At 61.5% G+C, this 12,185-nt stretch overlaps 1 protein-coding gene across 1 annotated transcript in view; it reads right to left on the bottom strand.

Annotated features, from left to right (window-relative positions):
• Nucleotides 1–1,061: 1,061 nt before the first annotated feature.
• The window catches only part of GNG7 (G protein subunit gamma 7), a 119,455-nt gene continuing 108,331 nt past the window's right edge, over nucleotides 1,062–12,185 (bottom strand). Inside the window, exons 3-4 of the mRNA XM_044918628.1 lie at nucleotides 5,085–5,202; nucleotides 1,062–1,240 (exon numbers count right to left, since the gene is read on the bottom strand). Coding sequence (XP_044774563.1) covers nucleotides 1,115–1,240; nucleotides 5,085–5,165 — 207 coding nt within the window. The 5' untranslated portion in view covers nucleotides 5,166–5,202 and the 3' untranslated portion in view covers nucleotides 1,062–1,114. The remainder of the gene's footprint in view (nucleotides 1,241–5,084; nucleotides 5,203–12,185) is intronic.

Raw genomic sequence — 12,185 nt, 5'->3', positions numbered from 1 at the left:
GGCCCCCCTCCACCTCCTGCTCCTTTAACTGTGCAGGTGGTCACAGGGGCCAAGTGATTAAAGAAAAGCCACGGGAGGGAAGCGCGAGCCGGTTAGGCCTCTCACCGCGGAGGCCCCGCAGCTGCTTCCGGGAACTTGACGCCTTCTGACCCGCGAGGCCGGGGCCTCGGCAGGCCGCACTCCTGCTTGCAAAACGGCCACGGCAACACGCAAAAGTGGAAAACAAGACGCAACACATCCGCCCAGAAGAGCACAGTGTGACCACAGCGCCGAACCACCCACACGGCCGCTCGCGCTCCCGACGGGCCGGCACCAGCTGGCCGTATCCGCGGGCAGGGCAGGCTGCTGGGAATCCGCCTCCGTCAGGGGTGGGCTCCCAGGGAAGGGCAGGGGCCGCGGCGCGGCTGCCGGGTGACGCACACAGGGGCCACGCCGCAGGGCGACACGTGGCCACGCGGGCCGTGCTGCCCAGGCAGAGGCCCCTCCCGGCCCCTACCATCCGCGGGCGCATTCCACACGACGCGCAGCTGTGCGCTCAGCCACGGAGCTCTGGGCTCCGCCGTGTGGAGTAACAGTGGCTTAAGCGAGGAGGAGACATGTTTCCGAAAGGGTCCGCTGGGCCCTCCCCGCACCCCCCAATTCTAGTTGGCTCAGGAGAGAAGAAACAGTAACCGCACGGCAGCATGGGCCCGGCCCCAGTCTTCCCACAGACGGCCAATGGTGCGAGGCTCGCCACCCGCCCAGGCGCCCGGGGCAGCGGCCACGTCACCCGCCTCCTTCCCTTGGCCCGGCCCGGCCGGCTCTGGCCCACTACCCCGACGGCAGCCGAGAGCTTCCGGAAGCCGTGAGCGCATCACTTGGGCATTTCTGCTATTCCTGATGGGAAGCGGTGCAGCGCCCCCCAGCGTCTTCCAGCTGGGCCCGGAGGGGACGCTGCTGTTGGGCTCGAAAATCCACCTAAAGCCGGAGGACACATTTTTCCCCATCCATGGTGGCGGCTGTTCACCTTTCTTTGAGAACTGAACGTTTTGGGACTTGAGATGTTTTGCTTGACTGCGTAGTGAGTGATGCCCTAGCTGAGGGAGACAGAGGGAGGGACGCACAGAAAACACGGCTACAGAATAATACAAGGCTTCTTGTCCTTAAAGGGGTTCTCGGAGGCGGGGACTCCCACCAGCAGGGGGTCGTTCCGGGCGTGCTGCTCGCAGTAGCTCATGAGTTCCGACGAGGCTTTGGACACCTGAGTGCGGGCACAAGGACGAGAGAGGAGAGGTCAGACGGGCTGCCACGGGCATGTCCACTGCAGCCAAGGCGGGAACAACCCCGTGTCCACCCACCGGGATGGATACACCCGATGTGTCCCCCACGCACGGGAATGTGATCGGCCGCGAACAGGAGCCAGGCGCCCGCACGCGCGGCCCTGGGGACGGACCCCGAGCCCACGATGCTCAGGGAGGGACCGGGACATGGAAGGCCACGTGGGGTGTGAGTCCACGTGGGTGACATGTCCAGAACAGGCTCATCCGCGGACGGGAAGGGCTCTCCTGGGGCCGGGGCTGGGGAGTGACAGCTGATGGGGACGGGGACACTCAGGGAGGGACCCGGACACGGAAGGCCACGCGGGGTGTGAGGCCACGTGGGTGACACGCCCAGAACGGGCTCATCCGCGGACGGGAAGGGGGCTCGTGGGGCGGGGGCTGGGGAGAAGGTGGGGAGTGACCGTTGATGGGGGCGGGGATGCTCAGGGAGGGACCCGGACATGGAAGGCCACGTGGGGTGTGAGTCCACGGGGGTGACACGTCCGGAACAGGCTCATCCGCGGACGGGAAGGGGGCTCCTGGGGCCGGGGCTGGGGAGTGACAGCTGATGGGGACAGGGACGCTCAGGGAGGGACCTGGACATGGAAGGCCACGCGGGGTGTGAGGCCACGTGGGTGACAGGCCCAGAACGGGCTCATCCGCGGATGGGAAGGGCGCTCCTGGGGCTGGGGCTGGGGAGTGACAGCTGATGGGGACGGGGACGCTCAGGGAGGGACCCGGACATGGAAGGCCACGCGGGGTGTGAGGCCACGCGGGGTGTGAGGCCACGTGGGTGACACGCCCAGTACGGGCTCATCCGCGGATGGGAAGGGGGCTCGTGGGGCGGGGGCGGGGGAGAAGGGGGGGGGTGACCGTTGATGGGGGCGGGGACGCTCAGGGAGGGACCCGGACACGGAAGGCCACGCGGGGTGTGAGTCCACATGGGTGACATGTCCAGAGCAGGCTCATCCGTGGACGGGAAGGGGGCTCATGGGGGCGGGGGCTGGGGGGCGGGGGAGGTGACAGCTGATGGGGACGGGTTCCTTTCAGGCTGATGGAATGTTCTGGAACCAGATAGAGGTGGTGGTTGCACAACACCAAGGTGCTATCGTGCTGCTAAGTTTTATGTTAGGTGTGTTTTACCACAATTTAAAGAAGGTAAAAGAAGGGACTGAGTCTCCTTCAGGAGTTGCCCAGGTTTTAGACAAAAGGGAGAGATGGGGCCCTCTTTAGGATTCAGACCAAGACTCCATTCCCACCCAAGACAGGAGGGCACAGGAAGAACCGTCTGAACGTCGGAGGGGCCCCACACAAGCTCCTGTGCATTTCTTCGCTGGGCCCCTGAGCTGGCCGGGGCCAGTGACCTGGGCGAGGGGGCGGACACCTGGGGCTACCTGCATCAGGGTCCCCAGAAGAGGAGGGGGAGATGCAGGGAGGAGCCACTCAGCCCCTGGGAAAGCTCACGGGGGGCAGAGGGGGTGCCTCATCACAGCAGGGGCACGGCCCAGCCCTGCACCCCACCCTCAGGGTGCACATCTGGGGGTGTGGTGGGTACCATCTCACTCCGCTCCCCCGGGGCCGGGCTGGGGGCTGGGCACTGGGGTTCAGGGGTCCTGGGCCTGGGTGAAGGGGCCCCTGGGTCTCATCCCTGTGGCGGGAACTGTCAGAGGAGCTCGGCCCCCTGCTTCCCCAACTGCGAGGTGATCAGAGGAGCAGCCGAGTGGGCGCGAGAGGGTAGGACAGGCAGGGGTGAGAACTCCCCCTGGGCTCTGTGGTCTGCGGCCCTGCACCCCTGACAGCCAAGGCCGCCTGACCTTGTCCCAGTGCTGCCCAGTCTGCAGGCTGGCCTCTGGGTTCATCCTGGGGACACTCCTACCCATGACACTGACAACTTCCACTGTCCTGAGCACTTGGCCGCTCCCAGGGCCGTGCTGGCTGAGTCCGTGCCGCTTGGTTTCTAGAGTTGTATTTGGAAAGCAACCCTCCAAAACAACAAAAATAGCCTCCGGACCCTGGAAATAACTGACGCGGTGGCTCGGGCGTGTGGCCCCCCGCTCATGCCCCCCGTGTCAACAGGAGGGCTCTGCCCAGAGGCCTGCTGCTTGCCAGGCCCTGGCCCCACTGGCTTTTCAGATGTGCCGATGTTTGTGGTTCTGGTGGTCGGCTTGGGGACAAAAAGCCTCAGGCGGGACTGGAGTGGGGAGGCTGGGTCCCGTCCCGCTCCCCTCCTCCCTACGACGTTCAAAGGGGTGGCAGGACTCCTCCAGCACATCAGACGGGGGCCAGGATGAATCACGCTCTCCGCCGGGGCTGGGGCCAAACCGGCTCCCTAAAGTCAAACCACATCAACTGAGGCCTTCAAGCCTTTCTCTTTCTTCAGCCCGAAGGAATGCTTTGAATGCTTGGGGTTCTGGAACATTCAGACACCTCACGGGAGCCGGCCCCCCCCCCCACCTGGGGGGCTGCAGGAGCCCTCCTACCCGCCCACTGGGCTGGAGACACACTGCTTCCCACTCTGTCCACTGCGGGGCTGTCAGTCAGGGGTCAGTCTGTCCGGGGGCTGGGCCGCCCCTGCTGGTGAATCCCTGCGCCCAGCAGGGACCGTGGAGTGGCAGGTGTTCAGAAGATCAGTCTGAACAACTCCATGAGGCTGGTGTTTGATTTTATGTGTCCACTTGGCCAGGTCACGGTGCCCAAATATTTGGCCAAACACCAGTCTAGATGTCACTGGGAAGGTCATCCTTATATGAGATTTACATTTAAATGGGTTGATGTGGAGTAGAGAGACGACCCTCTAAATGTGGGTGGGCCACAGGCCATCAGTTGAAGGCCTTCAGAGGAGAGGAAGTCTGTCTCCAGGGGGCCCTGGGGACTCGAGCTGCAGTGTCAACCCTGGCCTGGATCCCCAGTCTGCCCTGCGGATTTCGGACTTGTCAGCCCCCATGGCCTGTGAGCCAGTTCCTTAAAATACCTCTGGCTCTCTCTACACACGTCCTCCCGGCTCTGCTTTTCTGTGGAGCCCTGACTGGTCCCGGGGCAGCCGGAGCGGGGCCAGGGCAGACGTGGAAACCCCCCAGGTCTTCTCTAGGGAGACTCCTGGCCGCCGGCTGGCTGGAGCCCGTGGGGGGAGACCACCGGCTGGAGGCGCCTCGACGTCCTTTGCCAGGTGGACACGGGTGTGATGCAAAGGTGTTCATACCTTCCTCACAAGGGAGGCCACAACTGGGCCACCGGCCCTTTCTAGGAAGACCGAGTCTGTAGAGCTGATGGCCCAGCAAGCCACTAGCTCTGTTTTGGGTCTCTGGTCCCTGATGGGTTAAGTGTCCGTGAGCAGGAACGGCTTGTCCTTTTTCTTTTTTTAGCATAAAAAGCAAACACACTTATTTAAAAAAATCCAAACAATGCAGAAGTGAAGAAAGTAGCCGGCAGGGAGCCCTGGGTCCTCCCTTCTCTGGACCACGTCTCTAACTTCTGTATGCACCGGTCCAGGGGCCAGACGGAGCCCGGCTGAGCAGCAGGAGGACCCCGAGGGCTGGGGGTGGGCTCGGCCCGCGTCTGTTCCCATCGCAGTGACAAAGCTGGGGCACACGGGTGGTCACAATAGCCCACGACAGGTTTTGTACCAGCCGGGTCTCTCCGTTGAGGCAACGGAGGCTCAGAGAGGTTAGGGAGTGGCCCAAGGTCGCACAGCGAGGGGCACAGCTGGAATGCAGCCCTGCTATGGGGCAGGCCCACCCCCTCCCTGGGCAAGGGCCTCCTCCCTACTCGGCCCGCCCGCCGGCTCACCTTGATGCGCTCGATGCCAGCTTCGATGCGGAGCTGCTCCACCAGCTTCCGGGCCTGGGCTATGTTGTTAGTGGTTGACATTGTCTGCCATCAGCTCTGGGCCCCGTTGTCCAGAGAGCTGTGGGGGGAAGCAGAAGGACGTGAGCTGGCTCGCGGAGCCCCAGGCCTGCAGCCGGAGGACGGCCCCCCCAGAAGCCTCCGCCTGAGCCCCGGTACCCATGTGCCCGGGGTCGAGGTGGGGGCGGTGGGAGGCCCAGCCGAGATGCCTCCCATGATCCCCCCGGTGCTGGTGGGGGGTAAGTGCTCCCCAGATGTGACCACCAAGCTTTTCAGGACAGTTCACCAAACCACAGTGTTGACATGGTGATGACTCAGAATGAGGGACTCATGGGGCACTTTCTCTGATCCCTGCCCTGCTCTGTGCCCCCAGCACCACTGACCCTGGGCAGGCTCACTGTCTGGGGGCATCCTGGGCACATCCCTGGCCCCCACTCTTCGATGCCAGGATGTCCCAGTTGTGACGGCCACAGATGTGTCCAGACATGGCCGAGTGCCCTGGGGCAGAGTCGCCGGGTGGGACCCTGGCTCTGGACCTCGGCAGGTCACCCGGGAGGCACCTGTGTGCTGTGGGTCGTGGGTCTGGCCTCCCTCCCTCGTCCGTGTGCTCATTTGCCCTGGAGGGTGGCCCACCACGTGCCGGCACTGCCCTGAGAACACCCCGCTAAGCGCGGCTGAGCGCAGGGGGAGCCCGTGGTTCCTGTCTGCGTGGGTGCCTGCCTCCGACTTCCCGCCGCAGGCCCGGCCGTGACCTGGGCCCCCACAGTAGGCTGCCCGGGCAGGGGTGCTGGCTCTTGCTTCTGGCACGGGAGAGGCTTCTGGGGGTGGGAGGGGGATTTATGTCACCCGTCGGAAAAGGGAGCCCACTTGGTTTTGCAGGGTTTTCCAGAGCTTTCTGATGTGCCGGAGCGGCCGGGGCAGATGACCACAGACTAGGGTGCTGAACACAGCAGGAATTTGTTCTCCCACATTCTGGAGGTCAGCGGTCTGAGATCCAGGGGTGGGCAGGGCCGGGCTCCCCCTGTGAGGGCCCAGGGAGGGTCCTTCCTGCCTCCTCCAGCGGCTGGTGTGGCCACATCACTCGACCTCTGCCTGGTCCTCACAGGGCCTTCTTATAAGGACACCCTCATCCACGACCACCTCTTCCTAACGACTTGCATCTGTAAAGACCCTATTTCCAGTTAAGGTCCCATTCCGAGGTCCTGGTGGACATGAATTGGGGGGGGACACTATTCACCCTGCTACGCTTCCCTTGAGTGTGGGTGGGGTGCCCCAAGTAACCCACTCAGGGCGGGTAAATGATTGCAGATAAACCCTCTTCCTGAACCCTGAGTAGCCTTTCCGCGGATTCTCCGAGGACTGCTGCTCGGTGGGGGGTGGGGGGGTACTTGCTGCTTTGATGACCAGATAGCACCCAGCGGTCTGCTCGCGCCCCCCACCCCTTCAGGAAGTGGGGGTTACGCCTTAGCGGTTCAGGGTGGGTCAGAGGGCCTCCCCACCTGCTCGCCCAACGAGAAGACCAGTCCTTTACCGCACCAACGATCCTGGCTTTGCTAGTGTTTGACGGTGACCTGTTTTCTTTCCCACATATTTTTATTGATTTATTTTTTAATAACTATAAAATTCTGAGATGCCTGTGGATTCACATGCAGTTGTAGGAAATGACAGAGCCTGTGAGCCCCTTGCCCGGTTTCCCCACGAAGACGTCTTGCAAAACCGCCGCTGGCATCACAGCTGGGAGGCCCCCAACAGGCACAGAGGACATGGGGCGTCTCTCCTGCCCCAACCCACCCTCAGCCCCGGCGACCCCCGATGTGGTTTCCTTCTCCAAACTTCCGTCATTTCAGGACTGGTGTAAGCGAACCGTGTGGCTGTAACCGTTACGGGCTGGCTCCCCCCACGGGGCCCGGTCCTCTGGGGACGCACGCAGGCTGCCGCGCATGGCTAGCTCCCCGCCGAGCGGCGGTCCCCTGCGGAAGGCGAATCTGGCCGGATTCCCGTTCTTGGCCGTCACGGACACAGCCACCAGTCATGTGCAGACTCTCGCACAAACACGGGGCTTTCTTTCTCTGAGCTCAACGCCAAGGACGTAACTGCGTGTTCAATTCTCAGAGACGATGCCAAGCTGCTTTCCAGAGCGGCGGCACCGCTTACATTCACACCAGCAGTGTACGAGTGGTGTTAACGTGCTTTTATGATTCAGCTGGGCAGTTTTTCCTGTTCCTGAAGGCCGTGAAAATCCTACTTTCCCCCCGAGCCTTCATTTAGGGAGCACAGCGGTTCTAACGGCTGATCGCGTCCCCCAAGGACGCCAGGCCGTGTCTGGGACATCTGGGGTCGCCGGTACTGAGGGGTGGGGGCCAGGATGCTGCTCAGCCCCCACCGTGCCCGGGACCCCCCAGAGGACGACCCGCCCGGGTGTCTTCAGCGTCCAGGCTGAGGAAGCCCCCAGGAGGACCCGCACGGGCATCTGTGCCGACACAGAGCCCAAGGTCAGGAGTCTGGGAAGATGCTTGGCCGGGTGACGAGCAGCACGCTGTGCCTTGTCACGATGCAGCGGCACTGTCCGCTCGGGGGTCACCAGACCCAGGGAGCTGCACACGAGTAAAGGCAGGTTTTAGCCTGCCTGCCTGCCTGCCTGCCTTCCTTCCTTCCTTCTTTCCTTCCTTCCTCCCTCCCTCCCTTCCTTCCTCCTTCCTTCCTCCCTTCCTCCCTCCCTCCCTTCCTTTCCCCTTCCTTCCTTCCTTCCTTCCTTCCTTCCTCCCTCCCTCCCTTCCTTTCCCCTTCCTTCCTTCCTTCCTCCCTCCCTTCCTTTCTCCTTCCTTCCTCCCTCCCTCCTTCTTTCCTTTCTTTCAGTTTTATTTATTTAAGTGATCTCTACACCCAGTGTGGGGCTCGAACTCATGACCCCAAGATCAAGAGTCACACGCTCTTCCGACTGAGCCCGCCAGGTGCCCCATATTTCAGATTTTCAAAACATTTTCTACTTAGCAATAATAATAATAAAAAAATGGACCGCTGATACACACAACACCTCGGGTGGATCTCCAGGCAGTTACATTGAGTGAAAAAAGCCAATCCCCAAAGGTTACAAGACGTGAGGTTCCATTCATAGAACATCTTTGAGATGAGAGAATTGTTGGGATGGAGGATAGATTCACGATTCTGGGGGTGGAGGCGGGTAGGCCTGGGCAGGAGGGGGCTCCTTGTGGCACTGGAAACGTGGGCTACCTTGAGGGGGCAGTGGGTTCACGCCCCTGCACGTGCGATAACCTTGCACAGAATCACACACACACACACACACACAGGCAAGACGGCAGCAACAAAATAAGGTAGGTGGACGGTATCCACGTTGACATCCGGCGTGTGATATTGGCCATACTCCCACAAAATGCTACCATTGGGGAAACAGATCGAATGATACATGGACTTTCTCTCTGATTTGTTTTAACTGCATGCGAATCTAAAGTGACCTCCATAAAAGTCTCAGAAAAAAGATCATTCCACCCGGCCTGGCTCCCTGTCCCTTCCGGCAGACATCCAGCCCCCTTTTGGGTCAAAAGAGGCCTGAGTGTGTCTGTTCTGGGAGCACAGAGCCCACGTGTGGGTTTCCAGAGAGCTCTGATTCAGCAGAGAGCTTCAAAGCAGCCACAAAACATCCAACTCAGGGAAAACTGCCCTTGGCTGGGCTTACAAATACCTAAATTACTCAGCGCTAAATATAGATGCACACGGAGAACAAACAGGCTGGCCCCATGGCGCGTTTTCCTTGGAAGGCCAGGGTGTCCTGCTGGGCATCCACACTCAGAAGTGCCCACCGGGACCCTAGGACCCCTGCCCCCCTGGGGCCACCCCCAACCGTGGCCTCCCTCCGAAGCACGAAGCCGCTAAGTGTGGCTGGCTTCCGGTTCCAGGCGCCATGTCCCAAGAGGCTCCCTCTGGGCTGGGTTATCACCCCGGCCCCAGAGGACGGCCAGGGATGGCTGCACGGGGTGTGTGCGTGTGCGTGCACACACGTGCGTGAGTGTGGGTATGTGAGTGTGCGGGTGAGCGTGCGCACACGTGCAGTCTGTGTATAGATGTGTGCGCATGCGTGTGCGTGGGCACACGTGTGTGCGGGCGTGCGTGTGAGTGTGCGCGAGCACACTATGTGGGGTGTGCGTGTGCGTGTGCGCGAGCACAATGTATGTGGGCGTGCGTGTGCGCGGGCACACGTGTATGTGCGTGTGCGTGAGCACACTATGTGGGCATGCATGTGCGTGGGCACACGTGTATGTGGGCGTGTGCCCGAGCACACTGTATGTAGGCGTGCGTGTGCGCGGGCACACGTATGTGCGCGAGCACACTATGTGGGCGTGCGTGTTCACAGGCACAAGTGTATGTGGGCGTGTGCGTGGGCACACGTGTATGCGGGCGCGCATGTGCGTGGGCGCAAGCACTGTATGCGGGCGTGCGTGTGCGCGGGCACATTGTATGTGGGCGTGCGTGTGTGCGAGCACACGTGTATGTGGGCGTGCGTGTGCACGAGCACACTGTATGTGGGTGTGCATGTGCGAGCACACATGTATGTGGGCGTGCGTGTGCACGGGCACACGCATGTGTGTGTGCGTGTGCGCGGGCACACTGTATGTGGGCGTGCGTGTGTGCGAGCACACGTGTATGTGGGCGTGCGTGTGCGCGGGCAGACGTGTATGCGGGCGTGCATGTGCACGAGCACACTGTATATGGGTGTGCGTGTGTGAGAGCACACGTGTATGTGGGCGTGCGTGTGCACGAGCACACTGTATGTGGGTGTGCGTGTGCGAGCACACATGTATGTGGGCATGCGTGTGCGCGGGCACATGTATGTGCGTGTGCGTGTGCGCGGGCACACGCATGTGCATTGCGTGTGCGCGGGCACACTGTATGTGGGCGTGCGTGTGCGCGGGCGTGTGAACGGACATGTGTGCGAGTGAGCATGCTGAGACGCTGGGACCAGACACCGGTTGCGTCACCGCAGTGCACGCAGCAGACTCAAGCCTCATCCTGGTGGGTCACTGACTCATGGCCCAGCCGCGGCCCGGGATTAGGCCAGCTCCAGCAGAACAGGCAGGGGCGCTGAGTCAGCCCAGGGAACATTCCTCACCGGCTGCTGCCCCACAAGAAGCATGTGACGGCGCCAGGCGCCCGACCTGGCCGGACCTGCCGGGCCCAGCAGAGCCTCACCGGCCCCAGGAGCCCGGCACAGCCTTGGCAAGCTGGGGGACAGGAGGGAGCGGGCGGGGGCAGTCTGTCCCGGCCCTGACTCCAGGTCCTGCCGCTGCCGAGGCGCCACGGGGCACGGCTCCCTTGCCGGCCCCGCCTGGCCTCCGGGTAAAGGGCCAGGAAGCCATGCCGAGCATAAGGGGCTCCTGCCTGAGATCCTCACGTGGGGGTGTGTGACAGGCGAGGACAACGGAGGTCCCCCGCCCTGCGGTACGTCGTGAGGCTGTGGTCCTCATAAAGAGAGGGCAGTCACCTCCAGATGGGACAGGTCTGCCCTCACACACGAGGCTCCAGCACACGCAGGGTCAAACACGCCATGCGGGGGGCAGCACGTCTTCCACGGTGGGCTGTGGACGTGGCAACACGGGGAATCAGTCAGAATGGGGTCTCTCCCGCCCGGCACTGCCGACCCAGGGCTGGCTCGTTCTCTGGGGGGCGCTGTGGGGGCTGAGTGGCGTCCCCGGCCCACCCCTCTGTGCCAGGAGCACCCCCAGTCCTGACGGCCACAGACGTCCGGACATCGCCCGGCGTCCCCGGGGGGCAGGGCTGCCCTGCGTGAGGACCACTGGATTGCATCAGACCTTTATTTCACACCCAAAGAGATTCCATAAAAAGAGCCATAGAGTAAGGAAAAAATAGAAACAAATCAGTAAAGCTGCACAGGACACTTAATCTCAATCACGGAGAAGTTATGTTCTAGCAACTGAAGCAACAGAATGAACGGAGAAGATCGGCAGCTCTGATGTTCCGTAAAGGCGTAGAACTTCACAACAAACGCTAATTAGACTGGAAACCAAGACCACCGAGCCAGCAAAGGCCACGGCAACACAGAGGCTGATGGGCGACCCTGAACACGTCAGCAACACTTTGGCTGGGCCCCGCGGAGAGGCCGCGCAGGACTCGCTGAAGCTATTCAGGTAAGAAGTCGTTTAGCTGGTAAAAAATAAAGTGAGCAGAACAGCCTCGCGGGCAACGGAGGGCAGCAAGCGGGAAGACAGCACCACCAGCTGTCCCTTCACTTACCCACGACGCCAGGAGGGCCAGGGGAAAAGCACCACCTGACACACTCGCTCCACACTCCCTGGTCCTGTAACCCCGTCTCAGCCTCCTAAACCGGACTCCAAGGACTCCAAAGCCGTCCCTTAAATCTTCTGCTTGGGCATTCATCCCAAGGGGGGGAAATCAAAGGAAATAAGAAACCGTGTACGAGAGGTTTATAACAGCGAGAGCTCAGACCCAAACCACAGGTCTTGTTCTGCGACAGGGGAACGGCAAATTCAGTGGGACATTTCCCAGGCGGAACATTACGCGGCTGTTATAAACGGTTCATAAGAAGGCAGAGCGCCAAGGGGGCGTGTGTGAGAAGAGAGACTGACAAAGCGCCAACGTTCCAACGTTCAGTCATCTACCGCTGTGTTAAAGTATACGTGGATAAAGGCAGACAGGAACCTCAAAGTGACAATTCTAAGTAGGCCCTATGCCCAACGTGGGGCTCGAACTCATGACCCTGAGATCAAGAGTCACACGCTCCACCCACCAAGCCAGCCAGGTGCCCCTCAAAGTGACAATTTTGTTAGGGATGGTTTTTATAACTTCCTTCAATGAAATGTTTCCCGTTAAGGTATAATTTGCATACAGTAAAATCTGTCCTTTTGGGCACACGGTCGACGAGGTTTTACAAACACATCCTGTCATGCAGCTGACACCACCCTCCAGATCCAGACTCCGTCCCCCGAAGCCACGGCTTCGGCAGCCCCGATCCGGGAGGTCTGCACACAGAGTCCCGCGTGCGGGCCTGGT

Source organism: Neomonachus schauinslandi, chromosome 1 (assembly GCF_002201575.2).
Source record: "Neomonachus schauinslandi chromosome 1, ASM220157v2, whole genome shotgun sequence".
NCBI lineage: Eukaryota > Metazoa > Chordata > Mammalia > Carnivora > Phocidae > Neomonachus > Neomonachus schauinslandi.
Note: the sequence above shows the minus strand (reverse complement) of the source record. Positions and strands in the feature narration are given on the sequence as shown.